General features: G+C 42.2%; 1 protein-coding gene across 13 annotated transcripts in view; it reads right to left on the reverse strand.

The window, feature by feature from the left end:
- The window catches only part of PLEKHM3 (pleckstrin homology domain containing M3), a 181,597-nt gene that overhangs the window by 85,053 nt on the left and 74,890 nt on the right, over positions 1-21,654 (reverse strand). For 11 of the 13 annotated variants that reach the window (XM_036318702.1, XM_036318700.1, XM_036318698.1 and 8 more), the window contains exon 6: positions 2,262-2,325. The exons of 1 other annotated variant lie outside the window; for it this stretch is intronic. In XM_036318702.1, coding sequence (XP_036174595.1) covers positions 2,262-2,325 — 64 coding nt within the window. Of the gene's footprint in view, positions 1-404; positions 432-2,261; positions 2,326-21,654 lie in introns of those variants that run through there. One more of the 13 variants, XM_036318709.1, reaches the window with a different exon arrangement.

Genomic DNA, 21,654 nt, shown 5'->3' on the forward strand with positions numbered 1-21,654 from the left:
AGGGAGTCTGATGAGCTGCTGCTTTGCCTCTATCACTTTACTACTGAGGCTGAAAAGTGATTAAGCTGCTTATGGGGTTAATGGTCTGCCCACCAAGATTTATGTAAGCTGCTTGGTGTGTATGGTTTGAGTATTACAAGGAAAAGAAAAGGAGATGGGGGAGACAGCAGGGTATAGGAAAGCTTTAGAAAGCAGGTTTTATTATGTCAAATAGATGTACTACTTTGACGCTCTCAAAGGAATATGGAATTACTCTGATTCTTTCTCTTCATCTGGTATCAAAACTCATTTATGAAAGCCTTCCTCAAAGAGGACTCACTTTGGAGCCCACCCATTTTATTTTCAGCCATCTCTACAAGACCACGTTGGTGCCTTTAAACATACTTCTCAAGTGATAGTCTGGTGCTCAGATACTACGATCAGGTAAAATCCTAGAAAATAGATAAATGCATAATGGGCATTTTCATCATGCTTCCCCTTGAACACCACTGGGAAATCATTACTAAAAATATATTGCTGCCCTGGCCAGGTGGCTCAGTTGGCTGGAGCATCATCCCGTACAGGGTTGATCCCCAGTGGGGATGTGTTCAGGAGGCAACAGATCGATGTTTCTCACATCAATGTTTCTCTCTCTCCCATCTTCTCTCTCTAAAATCAATAAAAACATATTGGGTGAGGATTAAAAATAATAACAATAAATAAAAATCTATCCCTTTCCACCCCAGCCAGCAGACTGCTCGCTGCAGCTTGATCATGCAGCGATGGACAGGCAGACCTGAAGGAGTGGAGGGAGCTGATAGGTGCAAATAGGCTTAAACTCAATACCCAAATGAAATTAAAACTCTAATGTTCTCTCAGACCTCTCCCACTAAATGCTCTAAAAGTATTTCTTTCATTTAAAACAAATTTCCTACCTTTAAGGGACAAAGAGAACACAAAAGTCTTAAGTTTAAACTACAATTAAGATTTTTTTGCCTTGAAAAATGACTTAAGGATCTGTAGTTTTCCAGTTGACCTCATTTCTTCTGGACGAAACCACCAGAGAGGAAAACAACCAACAAAAGAGCAAAATCACAGCAGTTGGAGATGTTCTGGAGGTTGTCGTAATTACTTTTTAAAATTAACTCTTGAAAGAATTAATAGACATGCCTTCATTTAGTGTCTTCTTAGGGAAGGAGCTGCTGATTTAAAGGATTAAAACTAAGCTTAACATATTCGGAACTTTGGGTTGAACAGACAAATGATATTTTTCTTCCTGGTTGCTCACCTGTCAATCATTAAAAGAACATATACTAACAAAAGTATAAAAAGATTATTTTGACTCCTATATGCTTTATGTTTTATTAAAATTTACAGTCAACCAACTGTGTGGCTTGAGCACAAAGAGTTTAATAGTCATTGCTTTTACATCTTTTCTCCTTGTACAATTTTTTTTACTGAGATATAATTCACATACCATAAGACTTACTCTTTTAAAGTATTCAATTCACTGGTCTCTAGCATATTCACAAAGTTGTGCAACCAACCACCACTATATAATTCCAGAATATTTTCAACATTCCCAAAGGAAATCCCAGATATTAGCAGTCCCCCCTCATTCCCTTTTCTCCCAGGCCCTGGCAACTACTCATCTACTGTCCATCTCCAGGGATTTGCCTGTTTGGGGCATTTCATTTAAATAGATCATAAAATATGTATTCTCTTCTGTTTGGCTTCTTTCAGCACGATGTTTTCAGGTGCATTCATATTGTAGCATGTATCAGTACTGTACTCCTTTTTATGGCCAAACAATATTCCATTGTATGGATATAAAAATTGTGTTTATTCATCAGTTGATGAATGTTTGGGTTGTTTCCACTCTTTGGTTATTATGACTATGCATGTACAAGTAAGTGTTAAAGTGAACATATGTTTTCAATTCTGTTGGTACATATCTAGGAATGGAACTGCTGGGTCATATGGTAGCTGTTTAATTCTTTGAGGGGCTTCCAGACTGTTTTCTACAGTGGCTGCACCACTTTGCATTCCCACCAGCAGTGTATGAGAGCTCCAATTTCTCTACGCCCTTGCCAACATTTGTTACTGTCCTGGAATATCTTTTTATACTAAGTTTATTTTTTCCATTATGAATCGGAATCGATTATCAGGGCTTACAAAGAGAACTACTCCAAACATGGCAGATTTCAGTGCCAAGACCACAATAAACAAAGGCACTCCCCCAGGGAGAAAAGAGAAATGAAATGGCCCCTCTGAGTGCCTACCTGCTGCAGATCGGCGAGGGAATACAGGTGGATCTGTTGAAGGAGGTATTCTCTGGGGAAAATTCTGAAAACAAGGACAGAAACACACATGACCTGTGGTGCTGCCACAAAACACCCTTGTTCTGAGAAGTTTTAAAGTCTCATTCAAGATCTCTTTCGTCTGCCTGCTCCCATGTCCAACTGTACTCCTCCTCACACCCTCCGAGAAGTCGGTAATAATCCCTTTGTTCAGATCTTTTTCTTCCTAACACGGAGAGCAAGATGGAAGTAAACGTTTGATCTTGGATTTCGTCTGTAACCCAAGGTGCTAGCACTACCATGTAAAGGTCCAGGCCTGAGGGCCACAGCACCAGGTTCTTGTACCAGCCAGGTCCCTAACAAGCTGTGTCATCTCAGGCAAGTCGCAAAACCTTCTTCAGCTTCTTCACTATGGAATGAAGTAGACTGAACTCCATTCTCTAAGTATCTTTCCAGCTCCATTATTCTATGTCTAAATTAATAGAGTTGAGGAAATCAGTGGAGTGGCAACTTGTGTGTCTTTTGTTTACAGACTCCTATGGGTTTCATCAGTAGGGATAGTACTGCTCAATATCACATCAATGAACTATCCTCTTACGTGTATAGTAATAGTATTAAAACACAGGCACAAATGGGAACAATAGAACAAAACCGTTCAAACTGGACTCCCTGACAACGTCCAATATCTTTGGCTGCTGTCGGTTCATAGCATCTGGATAAATGACAGTGAGTGAACTTCAAAAACACACAAACATCCCAGTAGAATATGGATAAGGATAGAGGTACCAAGGTATAGGTGATTAGAAACAACCACCACCACCACCACCACACACACACACACACACAAGTAAAACTCATGGTTCTCACATTTTCTCTCTCTTTTAATGGTACTCTGCAATTTTTTTGTGTCCTCAATGAAAGAAACCACCAATTTATTTAATCTTTATAACTGTCCACTATGTGCCAAGCACTGTGCCAGGCACTAGGAAGATAATTATAAATAAGACAGTCATAGTATTTGAGTTCAAGAAGCATAAAGTCAAGTGAGGAAGAGGTACATACACTGGTAATTACAATATGTGTGGTTATTGAAGAGTTATGCGTTGGGTATTTATTTCTGGAATGGTCTAATGCGGTGGGTCCCAAATCTGGCCATCTCTTAGAATCACTTGGGGAGTCTTTAGAAAACCATAGGGCATAAGCCTGGGTAGAACCCAGAAATCAGTGTTAAACAAAACAAAATATCCTCTGATAATTAGGGCAGCCAAAGTTTACAATCTCTGCCCTAATAATCACCCAGCTCACTGGGAAATTCATTATTCAATCTTTCTATTAAGTATGCATTACTTGACAAATCCTAGAGATTAAATCATTTATCCCTTTACCCAGCTTCCCCTAGTATTAACATTTTACTCAACCAAGTACATTGATCAAAACTAAAAAATAAACTATTATGTAAAGTATACTTTATTCAGATTTCACCAATGTCCTTTCTCTGTTCAAAGATACAAACCAGAATACAGCATTGCATTTATAGATTTTAAAAACACAGTAGCCCCCCACCCCCATCCACGGTTTCACTTCCTATGGTTTGTTACCCCAAGTCCAAAAATATTAAATGGGACATTCCAGAAATAATTCGTAAGTTTTAAATTGGGCCCCATTCTAAGTAGTGTGGTGAAATCTCACACTGTCTTGCTCTGTCCCGCCTGGGATGTGAATCGTCCCTCTGTCCAGTGTGTCCATGCTGTATGTACTGACCATCCTTTAGTCATTTAGTAACTGTCTCAGTTGTCAGATTGACTGAGGCAGTGTCGCAGTGCTTGTGTTCAAGTCACCTTATTTTGTTATTATAATTGTTCGACTTTATTACTGGCCATTGTTGTTGATCTCTTACTATGCCCAATTTGTAAATTAGATGATCGTAGGTATGTATGTATAGGGAAAAACATAATATATAGGATTCTGTACACTTTGTGGTTTCAGTTTCAGGCATCCACTTGGGAGTCTTGGAAGGTATTCCCATGAATGGATAAGGGGGGCAGGGACTACTGTGTGTGTGTATTTACTCATTTGTAAGAAGACTGGAGACCCAAACATATGTGCAAAAAAGGAAACACAGGACAGTCTTTCAGTGGGACTACGAGGAAATCAATGTGCCAAAATCTAATACAGGGATGGGGGGTGTTTGAACACAGCTGAATGGAAGGCATAATCTTTGTCAAAGGCGACTGCTTATTAACAAAATCCCTTTAATAAGGTAAAATGAAAACAATGTGGCAGCAGGGCTGATAAATGGAGACAGAGTGAACCAAGTGGGTAGGCTGGAAAAATCGTTTCAAAATTAGCTTCTGCTGCTTCCCTTGGTGTGTACAAACCTGGGTCAGCTACAGGAAGAGTTAGAAGAAGGAAGGCAACTGAAATGAACTGCAGCAGGGACAAGTGCAGGGTAGCATATCTATAATGTTTTGCTACTTAAAGTTTCTTCTGCTCCAAAACCAGAACATTCTATAACTGAGAACACAGGATATAAGAATTATTTATACATTTACAAACCAAATCATACTTATTCCCTTAATAAGGTACTGTAGTCAGTCAATTATCTAGTCAACACACACTTAGTGAGGGCCGAAAATAAGCCAGGTGTTGTGCTAACAACTGCTGATATGTCACTGACCACAGTTGATGGGCAATAAAGACAATGTCCAGTTTTAAAAAAAATTTGTTAAGGTACTAGAGGCCCGGTGCACGACATTTGTGCAAGGGGCTCAGCCCTCACAGCCCCAGCTTTGTCCGGGTCACCCAGAAGGTCGTCTAGAAGGTCGTTTGGCTGTTGGTCTAATTAGCATATTATGCTTTTATTATTATAGAAGATAATTGACATATACCATTACATTATACAGGGTGGAGCAAAAGTAGGTTTATAGTTGTTCACATGGAAAATAATACAATCATTAATAAATAATAAAAGAATGAACTCTGTTTCACATATTCACAACTGTAACCCTACCTTTGCCCCACCCTGTATTAGTTTTAGGTGTATAATAATGATTTTATATTTATACACATTGTGAAATAATCACCACCAGAAGTCTATTTAACATCTGTCACATATGCAACACAGCATTATTAATGAGCGTTTCATGCTGTACATTACATCCCTATGACTTACTAATTTTATAACTGGAAGTTTCTACCTTTTGACCCCTTCACCCATCCCGCCTGCCCCCTCCTCCCCCACACACACACATTTGGCAACCCCCAATCTGTTCTCTGTATCTATGAGTTTGGTTTCTTTGGTTTTTGTTTTTCATTTTGTTTTTAGATTCCACATATAAATGAGATTATATGGTATCTCTCTTTCTCAGCCTGACTTATTTCATTTAGCATAAACCCCTCAAGGTCCATCCATGTTGTTGCAAATGGCAAGTTTTTATTCTTTTTATGGCTGAATAATATCCCATGTATATATACACCACATTTTCTAGTTGTTTCCATAACTGGCTATTGTAAATAATGCTGCAATGAACATGGGGTGCATATATCTTTTAGTTTTCTTCAGATAAATACCCAGAAGTTAAATTGTTGGATTGTATGGTAGTTTTATTTTTAGTTTTTTAAGGAACCTCCAAACTGTTTTCCCTAGTGGCTGCACCAATTTACATTCCCACCAACAGTACACAAGGGTTCCCTTTTTTCCACATCCTCACCAATACTTATTTTTTTCCTTTTTTCTTCTTTTTATTGTATTTATATGAGAAGATGTATGTTAGCTGAACCTATTGTGGTAATAATACATGTAAATCAAACCATCAAGCTGCAGGGGTGGGCAAACTTTTTGACTCGAGGGCCACAATGGGTTCTTAAACTGGACCGGAGGGCCGGAACAAAAGCATGGATGGAGTGTTTGTGTGAACTAATATAAATTCAAAGTAAACATCATTACATAAAAGGGTACAGTCTTTTTTTTTTTTTTTTTAGTTTTATTCATTTCAAACAGGCCGGATCCGGCCCGCGGGCCATAGTTTGCCCACGGCTGTCTTAAACTTATAGTGATGTATGTCAATTACTTTTCTTTTTTAAAAATTGTTGACAGTATTACAGATGTCTCCCATCCTCCCCCCTTTACCCACCTCCACCCAGCCCCTAACCCCCCCCCCCCCCCCCCCCCCCCCCCCCCCCCCTTTTTTTTTTTTTTTTTATTTTTATTTTATTTTTTTATTATTATTAGTTAAGGTATTACAAATGTGTCCTCATCCCCCCCATTAACCCCCAACCTCCCCCCCACACACACTCATGCTCCCATCCCCCTGTTGTCCATGTCCATTGGTATGGCTTATATACATGTATACAAGTCCTTCGGTTGATCTCTTCCCCTTACCCCCGCCCTCCCCTACTTTCCTTCTGGGGATTGATAGCCTGATTGCTGTTTCTCAGTCTTTGAGTCTGTCCCTTTTCATCAGTCTATGTTGTTCTCTATAATCCACAAATGAGTGAGATCATGTGGTATTTATCTTTCTCTGACTGGCTTATTTCACTTAGCATAATGCTCTCCAGTTCCATCCATGCTGTTGCAAAAGGCAAGAGTTCCTTTTTTTTTACCGCAGCATAGTATTCCATTGTGTATATGTACCACAGTTTTCTAATCCACTCATCTGCTGATGGGCACTTAGGCTGTTTCCAAATCTTAGCTATGGTGAATTGTGCTGCTATGAACATAGGGGTGCATATATCCTTTCTGATTGGCGTTTCTGGTTTCTTGGGATATATTCCTAGTAGTGGGATCACTGGGTCAAATGGGAGTTCCATTTTTAGTCTTCTGAGGTAGCTCCATACTGTTCTCCACAGTGGCTGCACCAGTCTGCATTCCCACCAGCAGTGCAGAAGGGTTCCTTTTTCTCCACATCCTCTCCAACACTTGTTGTTTGTTGATTTGTTGATGATAGCCATTCTGACAGGTGTGAGATGATAACGCATCGTCGTTTTGATTTGCATCTCTCGTATAATTAGTGACTTTGAGCAGGTTTTCATATGTCTTTCGGCCTTCTGTATGTCCTCTTTCGAAAAGTGTCTATCTAGGTCCGTTGCCCATTTTTTTATTGGATTGTTTATCTTCCTTTTGTTAAGTTTCATGAGATCCCTGTAAATGTTGGAAATTAAACCCTTATCGGTGGTATCATTGGCAAATATGTTCTCCCATGTAGTGGGTCTTCTTGTTGTTTTGTTGATGGTTTCCTTTGCTGTGCAAAAGCTTTTTATTTTGATGTAGTCCCATTTGTTTATTTTCTCTTTAGTTTCCATTGCCCTAGGAGCATTATCAGAGAAGAAATTTCTTCGGCATATGTTTGCGATTTCGCTGCCTCCATCAAAAAATTATTAGACTTAATAAATGAATTCGGCAATGTAGCAGGATACAAAATTAATGCTAAGAAATCCATGGCATTTCTTTACACCAATAGTGAACTTACAGAAAGTGAAACTACAGAAGCAATCCCATTTACCATTGCACCAAAAAAATTAAAATACCTAGGAATAAACTTAACTAAGGAGGTAAAAGACTTATATGCTGAAAACTACAGGACACTGAAAAAAGAGATAGAGGAAGACATAAACAGATGGAAGAATATACCGTGTTCATGGATTGGTAGAATCAACATCATCAAAATGTCCATACTACCCAAAGCAATTTATAGATTCAATGCAATCCCCATTAAATTACCAACAGCATATTTCACAGATCTAGAACGAACGTTCCAAAAATTCATCTGGAATAAAAAAAGACCCCGAATAGCTGCAACAATCCTCAGAAAGAACAAAGTAGGTGGGATCTCAATACCAGATATCAAACTGTATTACAAAGCCACTGTTCTTAAAACAGCTTGGTACTGGCACAAGAACAGACATATAGATCAATGGAATAGAATAGAGACCCCAGAAATCAACCCAAACCACTATGCCCAATTAATATTCGACAAAGGAGGCAAGAACATACAATGGAGTCAAGACAGTCTTTTCAATAAATGGTGTTGGGAAAATTGGACAGATACATGCAAAAGGATGAAACTAGATCACCAACTCACACCATACACAAAAATAAACTCAAAATGGATAAAAGACTTAAATGTAAGACGGGAAACCATAAAAATACTAGAGGAATCCACAGGCAGCGAAATCGCAAACATTTTTTTTATTTTTAACAATGGCCATTCTGACAGGTGTGAGACAATATTTTATTGTGGTTTTGACTAAATTTCCCTGATGATTAGTGATCTTGGGCATCTTTTCATGTAACTGTTGGCCACGTGTATGCCTTCTTTGGAAAATGTCTACTTAGGTCTTCTGCCCGTTTTTTTAATAAGATTGTTTGTTGTTGTTGTTTGCTATAGGGTTGTATGAGTTCTTTATGTACTTTGGATATTAACCCCTTATCAGCTATATGATTTGCAGTCATTTTCTCCTATTCAGTAGGTTGCCTTTCGTTGTGTTGACGGTTTGCTGTGCAGAAGCTTTTTAGTTTGATGTGGTGCCACTTATTTATTTTGGCTTTTGTTGCTTTTGGTGTCAGATTCAAAAAAAACCATTGCCAAGACCTATGTCAAGAAGCTTATCGCCTAGGTTATCTTCTAGGAGTTTTATGGTTTCACATCTTATGTTCAGGTGTTTGATCCCTTTGAGCTAACTTAGTGTATGATGTAAGATACTGGTCCAGTTTTCCCAACACTATTTATTCCAGAGACTGTCCTTTCCCCATTGTTTTTTCTTGGTTCTATGGTCATAATTTAATTTACCATATGTGCATGGGTTTTTCTGAGCTTTTCCTGACTAGACTAGGTCCTTCTTGCTTCCAACAGTTCATGCTGCTTCTTCTCACAATAGTTAACCAACTTTGGGCACAGTCATCCCTAGCATCCCTCCTAATACTTCCTTTTGTACAGCTCAAGGGAGCTGTGCATCTGTTTGGTGGTTCTATGAATGTAAATGTGTTTCACAAGTGTTTAGTTTCTCTCTCCCTTTAGAAGAGACGCGGACCCCCTCCAGCAACACCTTATCTACTGCGTCCTCTATCACTCTGCGGTGTCTAACACTCCAGAGGTCATCACAGACGTAAAGAACTGGAAAATGCAACATATGCAGACAAGATAAAGAGACTGAGCTTATTGTGTCTGAAAAAGATGTTGTGTCCAGATTTAGTGGTAGCCATAAAAAATACAGACTTTTAGTACAGATCATGCCCATCAGCTCTTTTTCTCCCTGGAGGATGGATATTGTAGCATGAAAGCACCCAAGTCAAATGTGAGAATCAATTTTCTGAGAGGGGAGATGGAGAGCTGTCACAGTGATGCCTTTTACTGAAAGTAAAATGAGGAAGAGATTTTGCAGCTATTTAGAGGGAGGCACACACTCCTCTGCTTAGAGGAGGGTAGGGGCTCGAAGGCAGGGTCAGGTAACTTAGGCTCACGCCTGCTTCAGCCTCCTCTTTCCCATGCCCCGTCTTCAAGGCAGACTGATTTCCCCAGATACTCTCTGAATATCTCCCTCCCGCAGACACCCACAGGGATGCGCGGGGTAAATAATGCCATGAGCCAAGCCCACAGAAGCCTCACCATGTCCCATCTGGGGGCGCCCGGGATTTTCCCTGCTGTGGCTTAGAGGCACAAGCCGGCCCTTCTCCGGGGACTTCCAGGGGCCAGTCCCCTTAAACTCTGCGCGGTGGCAGGGGTTGTGGAAAACTCTCAGGCCCAGGCATGCTCAGGTAGCAGGAAGCTGCCTGGGGCGGATCTGACCAGGAGAGGACATACAGAGATAAACTTGCAGCCACTTCAGGGACTGCCTGGGGAGCCATTCATGTCCAGGAGGCAACGCTCCCGTCCCCTTAAGAAAGTCACAACATGTGGTCAGATCTTTCATGAATTTAATGCAAACCAAGTCCAGCCTTATGACCTCTGTGACGTCACTATGGTGAAAACCTAAACCTGGGACCTAAAGCCGCACATACGTGTTTCATGGCAGTTAAGAAGATGCTGAGTATGTGACATGCGACAAGCATCATGCTAGGCCCTGGAGATGTGGAGTCCAGGTGGAGCTTTTCTACTCTCAGGGAATATGCAGACCGGTGGGGCCAGCAGACAGAAGCCAACAGCTCCAGGCCACACCAGGGAGGGCTGCGCTCTGAGTCGCGCCTGCAGGGGTGGGGGCAGACGCCTGCAGATACCTGGTCAGGAAGGGCTTCAGACCACCGACCAGTCTCCACTTGTTCAGAGGAACACAGAGGACAGTTCGTCTAACAAGTGGAGGGACGGGCATTCCAGGTAGAGGTGGGGAAGAGCAGAGAGGCCGCGGGAGCACACTGCTCCCAGGGAACCGCTGTCTGAGATGGAGCTGTACCTGGGTACATTTTGGGGTGGGGGTGGGGGTGGGATAGGGTATGAGCTTAGACCAGCCGTGGGCAAACTACGGCCCGGGGGCCGGATCTGGCCTGTTCGAAATGAATAAAACATTATATATGAAATGAATAAAACTAAAAAAAAAAAAAAGACCGTACCCTTTTATGTAATGATGTTTACTTTGAATTTATATTAGTTCACACAAACACTCCATGCATGCTTTTGTTCCGGCCCTCAGGTCCAGTTTAAGAACCCATTGTGGCCCTCGAGTCAAAAAGTTTGCCCACCCCTGGCTTAGACAGACAGGAGGTAGCCAGACACAAGATGCCGCGAATTCCCTAAAATAGGGTGCCGGAGAAGTGCCTCAAGCAGGAGAAAGACATGGTTAGATTTATGCCTCTAAAAGATCACCTACGGCCCTGGCCAGTGCTCAGTGGTTAGAGCGTCAGCCTGCGGACCAAAGGATCCCGGGTTCGATTCCCAGTCCTGCCTCGGTTGCAAGTTCCACAGCCCCAGTGGGGTCAAGTGTGGGAGTCAACTAATCGACGTGTCTCTCTCACGCTGATATTTCCCTCTCTCTCCCCCCTACTCCTCCCTCCCACTGTCTCTAGAAATCAATGGGGAAAATATCCTTGGGTGAGAATTAAAAAAAAAATCACCAATGGCAGAACGGGATGCAGGAGGAGTGAAGGGATGGATAATTTTTTTGGTAACCTAGGTGAGAAATGATGGAGGCCTGCAAAGAATTTAAATGGCTGCCAGGGGGCTGAGAGAAACCTCCAGAAAGATAGGTTTCTGTAGCAGCATCCACAGGTCATGATGACTGACAGGAAGCAAAGGCCGGGAAGGCGTGTGGTATTAATCACGGGTTTCCAGCGAGGTCCCCCAGGTAAACGGCAGCTCCATTTACTGGGCACAAGGAAGAGCAGTTGTGTTTGCGGAGAAAGGGAAGCTCATTTCGGGGCAGGGGACTGGACCTGGCTGTGCATGGTGGGAGCTCTGTGTGCCCCAGCCCACAGGTGTTAGGTGAAGCCAGGAGAACGAATGACAGGCCCGGGCAGCACACATGAGGGCAACAGAAACGAGGGAGCCTGGCAAAGCAGGACTATTTAAGGAGCGGCCGCAGGAAGAAGCCCAGGAATTAGCGTCCTGACAGGAGGAGAAAGAGCAGAAGAGCCAAGGAAGGGGAGGACTTCAGGGAGGAAGAAGAGGGTCAAGGGCAGCAAAGGCCACGGAGAGGTCACATCATAGGAGGAAGACCCTCAGGAGGCCCGAAAGTGCTGGATTTGGCAAACGGGATTCATGAGTGACCTCAGACAGAATGGTTTCGGGGGAGGGAGGGGGGAGCCAGACTGAGGGTGAAGGGCTGAATTATTACTCTTGTAAGAAGCTGACTTTAAAGAAGAGAAATTGGGCCGGAGCTGAGGAAGGCTGTAGGACTGAGAAAGGATTCTTTCCTACAGATGGGAGAGACTTGGCGTATTTATATAATATTCATATGATAAAATGAAGAAGCTAGTGCAGCAGCAGAAGCTACAGATACAAGAGTTGGGGTAACTGACGGAGCCTGGCCCTGGGAAGGCCTAGAGGAAACGGATGTGGACCCCCTGGAAGCTCTTCCAAATACCCCCCCCCCCTCCCCGCCCGAGTTTTCTTAATTGAAATGCTTCAAGTTTTTGCTAAAATGTTAAAAGGTAATTACTAATTTATCCTACGCTCCCTCCAAACGTCAATGTATTAGGAACCAAAGCTACAGACGCACTGACGCCACCTGACTCAGTAGTCGCTTGGGGAGCAGGTTTCTGCTGCAGTGGGCGCTGCCTTTGCTTTCTGATGAGACTGCCGTGTTCGGGTGTTCTGTCCATGAAGTGACCTCGCTGCACCGCAGGCCTGTTAGTCATCAGGGCTGACAGGCTCTCCATCAGGCCAGCCCCGAGGACAGCCCTGCTCCTGCCAATGCCAGTTCATCGCTCGGTCCTGACACCAGACAAACTTGAGGGGAGTCGGCTCTGCACTTCACTCGCCCATCACTGGCAGGGGGCACGGGCAGGGCCTCTGACACCGAAGAACCAGGAAGAAAGCTGCAAAAGGACCACGAAACCCAACCCGCACAATCACTCCCAGTGCCAACATGCTCTATTTCATCACCTTTAGGACTGCCTGGCACACCGAGATGGTAACGTAGGCTTCATTATAGATTGCTCTAATGAGAAAGGTGAGAGAAGATGAAAACTGAGGGAAAAGATCATATATGATTCAGAGCCCTTATATTACGCAGTTGGCACTTGAGGTTAAAAATGCAGAGATAACTGCCTATGAAATCAAAGGCAGGAGTCTTTACAAAAGAGGTAGGGGGTTCCTCCTTCCATTTTGTACCAGGACACTGAGTCAAACACATCAAGACTCATTTAACCTGACTAATTTCTGAGGACTTCAACTCGGCTCCCACAAGCCTGATGGTCACGAGAGAAAAGGAACTAAGTGGGCTCTGAAGCAGGCAGACCGTTTGCAGGATTTTGATGGATTTAATGACATCGCCATTTCCCTGGAGCTCGGCCCTTAGAGTTGCACAGCTGGCATGTAAAAACCCACCGATTACCTGGAGAGCATTATGCCGAGTGAAATAAGTCAGTCAGAGAAGACAAGTGCCGTATGATTTCGTGTATATGTGGGATCTAATGAACAAAATAAACTAACAAAGAGCAGACTGATACCTGTCAGAGGGGAGGTGGCTGCAGGCTGGGGGAGAAAGGTGAAGGGATTAAGCAAGAAAAAAAGACTCAAGGACACAGACAACAATATGGTGATTGCCAGAGGTGAAGGGGGGATAAACGGTGATGGAAGGGACTTGACTTGGGTTGGTAAACACACAATACAATCTACAGAGGATGTGTTGTAGCATGTGCACCTGAAGCACGTATTTTATTAACCAATGTCAAATAAATAAAAACCCAGTGATTAAAATGATGGAAATATCACAACACATGTGATAGGCGATAGGCTTTAAAGAACCTGCTGCCTCTCTCTCCCCGTCTCCACACACACACACACACACACACACACACACACAGGAAATGAAACACATCAAAGGAAAATCTCTAATTTTGATTCTAAATCATAAGGGCCTACAGGAAGACTATGGGTAGAGGTGCCTAAGGAAAGGAAAACCGTTTATTCGTGTATTATTACTGTGTTTTCCAGGAAGAGGTGCTCCAGGGTGGGTGATTTGTACCGAGAGCGCCTCGGTGTCTTTCCTTTGCAGGGCACAGGCGCCCACACCAAAAGCACACAAACCACTGCGAAGCATCCCCAGCGAGATGCAATTTGGTGTTCTTGCTATGAGCTGTAGGTCTTTCTGAAATAGTTACATTAGGCTGGATGTGGACAGGACTCATATGCCCAGCCGTGCTCCCAGCTAATGGAAAAACAATTTGAAATCAAAGGCAGATATTTCGATAGCAACCCATGTGGAAGAAACAAACTTCAATCGTTTTTTTCTAGGTAACTCATTTTGCTAGTCTCATTGGCTGAAAAAGTGGCAAGATCACATCGGATATTACATCTTGGCAGATGATTATGGGAAATAAGGGTCTCTTTCGCCCGCTCATTCAGACACTGTGCTTAAGTTTCTTAGCAACAATCTCCCTGGAGTAGGGATACTTGGGAAGTCATTTTGGTTGTGATTATTCTGGGGTCTGGTGATAACGGTGACAGATTATAGGACAGTTAGTAAAGATCCTAGCTCAAATTCTTACGGTATTTTTTTTAACAGTTCCTGCAATATGTGTTGTGTGTTTTTTTGTTGTTGTTGTTGTCTTTTAGAAAACAATTTTAGATAACTTATGTATATTTAATTTAACCTCAGAATAAGATAAAAGTACTTTCTAACTTTCTGAAGGATTTCTCAGTAAGTAAAAGGCCATGTGTATATTATAGTAAAATTAATATATAATTTGTCCGTTCTTTTTTCAAAGTTAGTTTAGCTGTTTAGTTTGAGTGACAATGCCTTTTTTAGAGTCTGTAGGCCCCTTTCAGAGTGTTGATGTTGGTATGTATATAACTTGCCTAGTGAGATCTCTACAGAACATGAAGGGAGAGGAGCTACGAGGAGATCAGAAGGTTGGATGACTTGAAAACTTTAGTTCCAGAGTCATCCAAGGGAAAGGGAATTCTTGATGCAGAGTGAGAATGACTGCTTTCAAAACTATCAAAACACCATTTTCACTCAGTGATTCATGATGCTTTAGGCAAATAGTAACTGGCCTAAAAAGATACAATATACTAAGTGAAGGGATTGGGTTAAAAGTAGCAAGTACAGTATAAAGCTTAGAGGAAAACATCTGGAAGGATATGTATCAAAGTGGTAGAATAATGTGTGGCTTTCTTATTTTAGTTTTCTATAGTGAACAGTATTTTTCTTTTGTAATAAGAAAAAAAAAAGTTTGGCCAAATTAAGTGGGTGGATCTTGGTGATAGTACTTTATTCATTTAATTAATTTATTCAACAAGTATTGATTAGCCCGAACTATATGTCAGGTATGGTCTAGGGCCTTGACTCTAGGCCCTGGGGAGACAGCAGTGAACAAAACAGATAAAAAGCCATGCCCTTTTGTAGCTTACATCTGGAGGGAGGAGAGGGAGACAGACAAAATACCACGCTATGTGGTAGTAAGCAGAAGGAAATAAGCACAAGGAAGTGTGTGACAATTTAAAAAAATTTTACAAATTAAAAAATTTTTTTTTCAGATTAATGTTCCTTTTAAAAAAAATTTCAATTACAATTGACATACATTACAGTGGGGCCTTGACTTATGAGTTTAATTCGTTCCAAGACCAAGCTCATTAAGGAGCTCGTTAACTCAAATTACTCTATCAACTCAATGCAAAAAATCAGCCGAGAGACAGCTGGTATCTCAAAATACTCGTTAGTCGGGACACTCGTAAGTCAAGGCCCCACTGTATATTAATTTTAGGTGTACAGCATAGTGATTAAGCATTTATATACCTTACGAAGTGATCACTCCATAAGTCTTGTACCCATTTGACACCATACATAGTTATTACATATTATTGACTGTTTCTATGCTGTACTTTACTACTCACTGGTTGCGATTTTAAATAGAGTGGCTGAAGATGCTTCATTAGGTGAGCTGAGTAAAGACATGATGGAGATAAGGAAGCAAGTTATCTGGGCGGGGACAGGGGAGGCGAGGGACAAGTGAGCCAGCTTGGTGTGCTCAACAGGAAGCCTAGTGTGACTGGGACAGAGTCAATGAGAGGCCACGGGGCATGGGGCCGCATAGGACCTTGGCTTTTACTTGGAGCAAGAGGTGAAGCTATTAGATCATTAGGATCAGGGGTGGCATCAGCTAGTAAACTCCAGCTGTGGTCTTAACACATTGCGGACGGACCATGAGAACTCTGGCTTCAAATTACACAGTGTTTTACAAAGTATCATACTTTAAAAAGATATTAGCTTGTAAGGACCTGTAATAAATAACTTCAAAATGCAATGGGTATTTAATTTTAAAGTGTGCCTATAACATTTATGTAAAACGTTTTCTGTGCTCGTTCAATAGAGACTTATCTGGCCACTGGGTAAAGCTAGCAATAAAACTACTGATCTGCAATTTAAGAGCAGACTGAGGGGAGAGACTGGCTTGGATCCAGGTGGTAGCAGTGGAGGGGGTGACGAGTGGATATACTTTGAAGGGGAAACTGACAGGATTTGCTGATGGGCTGGGTGAAGGATGTGAAAGGAGTTCAGCCTGCACACCTGGATGGATGGAGGTGCCAGTATGCCCGGGGGGAAAGCCTGCAAGAGGAACAGTTAGCATCAGGAGTCGGGGCAGGGATATCGGGAGCTCAGGTTTGGACACCTTGATAGGAGGCCAAAGGACACATTAACCTTTGAACATAGCCTCCCTCCAGTGAACTCTAGAGAAAGACAGCTCTCCCTGGGGGAACAAGGGAAGGAGGGGAAAGGGGGTCTTGGTAAATCAGGTGACACTTATGGGGATTCCTCTAAGAACTTAGCAAGCTGCTAAATTTTGCTTGAAGAACGCATTGAGATTCTGACAACCCCCGTGCACACTCCCTTTTTTTTTTCCTGGTACTCACCAGGATATGTAATGTTAATAACAATGGCAATCTTTGTGATAGATATTTCTCATCATTCGGTAAAGCTGATATGTCACTGAGAACTAATGCTGGATATAAATATAACTTCAAACAAAATGTGAAATCAAAAACAGAAGAGGTGGTTTAGGCGGTAGAGGAATCACTTTTCATACTCTCTTGAGACTCCCAATTAAGCTGTTAAATTGTTTCCGAATGGTCTAAGGACTAAACTTGACAAACAAGTAGGACTAATGTACTAGTATTCCCCAAACTGACCGGGTTCTGCTCTAAGCAACTGAGAGAATAGGCTTAATATTGACTATCGGCCTCAACAAGTGTCGGAGAGAAACCAGTTTTAAATTATATGATAATATAAATTTGACTTGGAGTCAGCGGGCTCCCCAGGTCCCCAAATCATGTTTTGATAGAGACTGGGAAACACACAGCATCCACATTCATTTCTAGGATGTCTTTCCCTGGACTGGATGATTTCACTTCACTCAGAAGAGAAAATATGACTTAAATCAGGATTTCTGAAAAGCTGCTCCAAACAGCTGGTATCGGTCTGGTGATGTTTTTAGTCCAAGATAAAATGAGAAGAAGAAAAAAGAAGAGTAGAATAAAGTTAAATCTATTTGATTTTATAAAGCTGTCTATTTTTTTTAGTGTTACTATGCTCTTTTATGAAATGTAGTAAGAAACGGGTGACAATGTTTGTTTTGGCTACAGACGTTTATATACGACAACCCTATAGATATCTCCACATTTTGTTTTAAATGTACAGGTCTGTGAAACGCAAAGGTCTGGTCAACACCCACTAGAGAGACCGTGCTGAGCCATGGTCATGCCGACCCTGCGGGACTGGCTGAGCTTGGCAGTGAGCGCAGGGGTGCCATCAGCCAACCCACCTCCCCACTCACGGGACAGTACTCCCTGCCCCTCCCTGCCTCCCTCACACTCTCTCAGAGGACCTCAATCAAGGCTTCAGGAGAATTAAAAGCAGTTCCACTTCAGAGTCTAGAGACCTCTGGACATCACCCTCACCAATGGCAAGCACGCCAGGGAAAGAAAGTAGCAGCAATGTGAGCCTCAGAAAACCTGGTTCCGAGCATGGACCCTCCTGCTCACCAGCCCCGTCACCTCAGGCAAGTCATGTAGCATCTCCGAGTCACAGTCCTTTCTCTTCTGTCTAAATACCACCTGTCCTACCCATTCAAGGGGGCTATTGTAAAGAACAAATAACATACTTATGGGGAAGTTCTTAATTGGTGAAATCATGATTACGTATGGGCCCAGGTACCAACAGCAATAACTGAAGTGGGCTGGGACAGGAAAGCCATGGCGGCCATTATCTCACAGCACATGGCACTGAGTTTGGGGAGCAGCAGGGGCACAGAGACCACAGCAGAGTGGAGGGGCCAGGACCTCAAGCTGAGGGCAACTCGCCAGACACAAGGGAGGCCTTGCAATCAGAGCTTCCGATTTCCTCAGAGAAACCAGATGGCCAGCTTCCCTTTGTATGTTCATGAAAACTCCTGATTATTGACATGTTAGCAACTGTTTTAACAACTTTTTAAAAAATATGTTTATTGGTTTCAGAGAGGAAGGGAGAGAGAGAGATTGGAACATCAGTGATGAGAGAGAATCACTGATTGGCTGCCTCCTGCACGCTCCACACTGGGATCGAGCCTGCAACCCAGGCATGTGCCCTGACCAGGGATCAAACCATGACCTCCTGGTTCATAGGTCGATGCTCAACCACTGAGCCACGCCGGCTGAGCTATTTTAACAATAGGGGGCATCCCTGAAAGGCCATGTCTGAGGGCCAAACTTGGCCCTGAGGTGCCCTTTGTGACTTGATGTGCACATTTATCCCACTGCTCCTGTGTTCAGTGGGACACTCAGGGCTGGGCCTTCCCAAAGACTCCCCCGATGGCTGCTGCTCCGAATGTGCCCTGACAGTGCTTCCACTTTCCACAGTTCTTCATGCACCTTCACGTGTGGACACTGTAAATAACTCTTCTCATGAAAAGTGAACTAGGCCTTGAACCAGTCCAGCAGGGTCGCCATCTGGGAGTCCTCAGAAACGGAACTGTCAGCACTGTAAACATTCTAGACTTCATGGAAGACACTGACTTTTTCTAACTAATTACCTCTGCCAGTCAAGATTTGCAGTACGAGTTCAAGAACAAGGCATTCATTTAACAACAATAACAAAAACAGTGAGGATGAAAACTGGCCGGCCATCGTAATGAAAGGCCTGAAAGCAAACTGTGACTTCCCTAATAAGGCGACGACCAAAGTTGGCTCCCTGGCGGGCGAGCGCCAATACAATTAATCAGTCTGTTTTCAGTTTTCTCACGACAGCAATATTAACAGTTTGCTTTATTCTGTTTATATGGTGCTGACAAGTCTTCAGCATGTTGGGCCTACTTGCTGGAGATTAATGGCTACTCCTCTACCGAGGTAAAAACCAGGCAAGGAGAGAATGCCTTTTACGACCAGATAAGAGCTGGATTTTTCTTTGCTCTTTTAATTTCTATCAAGGATGTGTAAGATCAGAAGGGCCCAGAGGTTCTCCTCACTGTTTAAACTCTTCCACTCTTGTTGTATCCCCAGGTGACACAAAAGGAACCTTGGATATTGCTTTCCGGGAAGCTTCTCATCTCTAAAGGAACTGCCAGTTAATTATTCGAAAAAGTCAGATTCCATATAAAAGTGAACGATAGGTAAGAAATGACCTCTGGCAATAGGATATTAGCATATTAGGTGGGCAATGATTCTCCTTTGTATCTATGGCTATTTTTGTAGACATTGAAGTAGGCAGAATTGATATTAAGTATGGCCCAGCCCAGAAAATCTTAGACATCTTTCACTAGTCAGTAAACATGATTTGAAGTCATTCAAGAAGACCAATCCCCATACTTCTCCCCCCGCCAAAGGCTGTAAAAGAATGCTTGTTACTGGTATATATTTTACTCTGTGCCAGGTTGGAAAGACATGGTAACCTCAAGCCTATAAATACAGAGAAACTACAATAACAAAATTAATTATTTGTGTGTGAAGTGCAAGATATTAGAGAATATCTTATAGAGCAATATAATGAACCAGATTTGGGCAGATCCTGAATTCCATACTTGTTATTTAATAATTTGTCTTGTGCGAAGGTTCAACTGGGAAGAAACAGATAGATTAGACAGAAGGATACTGCAGTATCCTGAGACTAAAGCAGGTGCTGTACTGGAAGTGAGGAGGAGAGGACAGATTTGAGACTTATCCCAGAAACAGAACCAACTAAATACATCTTTTTGACTGATTAGATTTGTTATTCAACTATTTTTAAGGGGTCTGGATGGGTTAGACGCTGTGCTAAGTAACATACAGGGGAGTAAGGAAGAGAAGAATCTAGAGATGACTCCTTTCTCAAAATCAGGCTACTGGCCACTGTTCAGTGGTCTGAAGTGGCACCATAATACCCATTGATCCTCCCTCTTTCCTTCCACCTATCCATCCGATACTTAGTAAGCACCTATCTTGTGCCAGGCATGCACTACCCAATGGTCATGAACAAGTCCAGAGAAGAAAAATCAAGGGAACGAAAAAAGTTACTGTATTCATTCTCACAGGCTTGGTTGGGAGTGCCTTCTCTCTAGAACCTCCATTCCTTTCCTGGTGGCCTGGCCATGGGTGCAGTACAGGGTGGTAAACCACCAGACAGTGGGAACAGCATAGGTATTCTTAGTCATCCATATGGAGGGAGGATCTCCTATTTAATTTCTAAATGTGTGCCCTGATTTGGCATATTTAACCAAAGTAAAACTATATCAGAAAGGTATCTAACATAATTCCCATGTACAGATTTTAATATTACCTAAATATATAGGCTCAAGAAAAATAAGCTTTGAGGAAAGCCAAAAGGTACTGAAAATACTTTGAATGTTAAAATTCTTTTATATAGTTTAGTTGGTAAATTGGTTGGAGACATATAATTCTACTGCCTTTCAGGAAAAGCCCTGATGTTTTAGAATTAAGATGTGCCTGGACTTTATAAGAACAAATCCTGACCATTTTCTAGTGCTTTCTAAAAAACAACTAGGTAGTAGAATGACTACCACTGAGAGGTATTTTGCTTTATGGCAGCTGCCTTTTCATTATTATTTTATGAGCGCTTGTCTACATATTATGTATTCTTCACTATCTACATTTAGTTATTTTAAAAATGTCTTCTTCAGATGCCTGGGGTTATGTCAGTGTCTTTGGATTCTAACTGGATCTCAAATAGCAAACTATATCACTTTTAATACCTCCAAAACCCATGACTAATATATGCTTTGGTCATTTCTATTAAAACAAAAAAAAATTAAAAGGTATTTTTAGGGACTTATGAACACCATCAACAATTATGTCAAGTATAAGCTAGTCTGTATAAGCCAAGAGTGAAAATTTAGATGCCAATAAAATCTAACTGTAAAAGAAGGAATTTGATGAGAGCAGGCACATTTTCACTCCGATTTGATTTAGAGATCTGAGCCCGGTATGGACTTGTGAGTTCTCTGAACTCGGAGACAACAAGCTGTAGGAAGCCTGCACCAACGGGAACATGAAAAGGCCGAATCTGGGCCTGTGCATTTCCGTCCTGGCCCTACCGCCTGCATCACTGAGCAAGTTTCTCTCTCTGTGGAAAATAAGATTTGCATAACCACCTACTTATTTCCCACTGAAAAATGTTTTTAAGTTATGAAATATTTCAAACATGCTTATTTTTACTGATGATAAATAGGAACTGAAAGTGGGAAACACCACAGAAGGGATCCATGAAGAGATACTGCCACCATCATTCGCTCAAGTTAACCTACAGGTAAGAGAAGGCT

The sequence above is a fragment of the Myotis myotis genome, unplaced genomic scaffold (assembly GCF_014108235.1).
Source record: "Myotis myotis isolate mMyoMyo1 unplaced genomic scaffold, mMyoMyo1.p scaffold_m19_p_8, whole genome shotgun sequence".
Classification (NCBI taxonomy): domain Eukaryota; kingdom Metazoa; phylum Chordata; class Mammalia; order Chiroptera; family Vespertilionidae; genus Myotis; species Myotis myotis.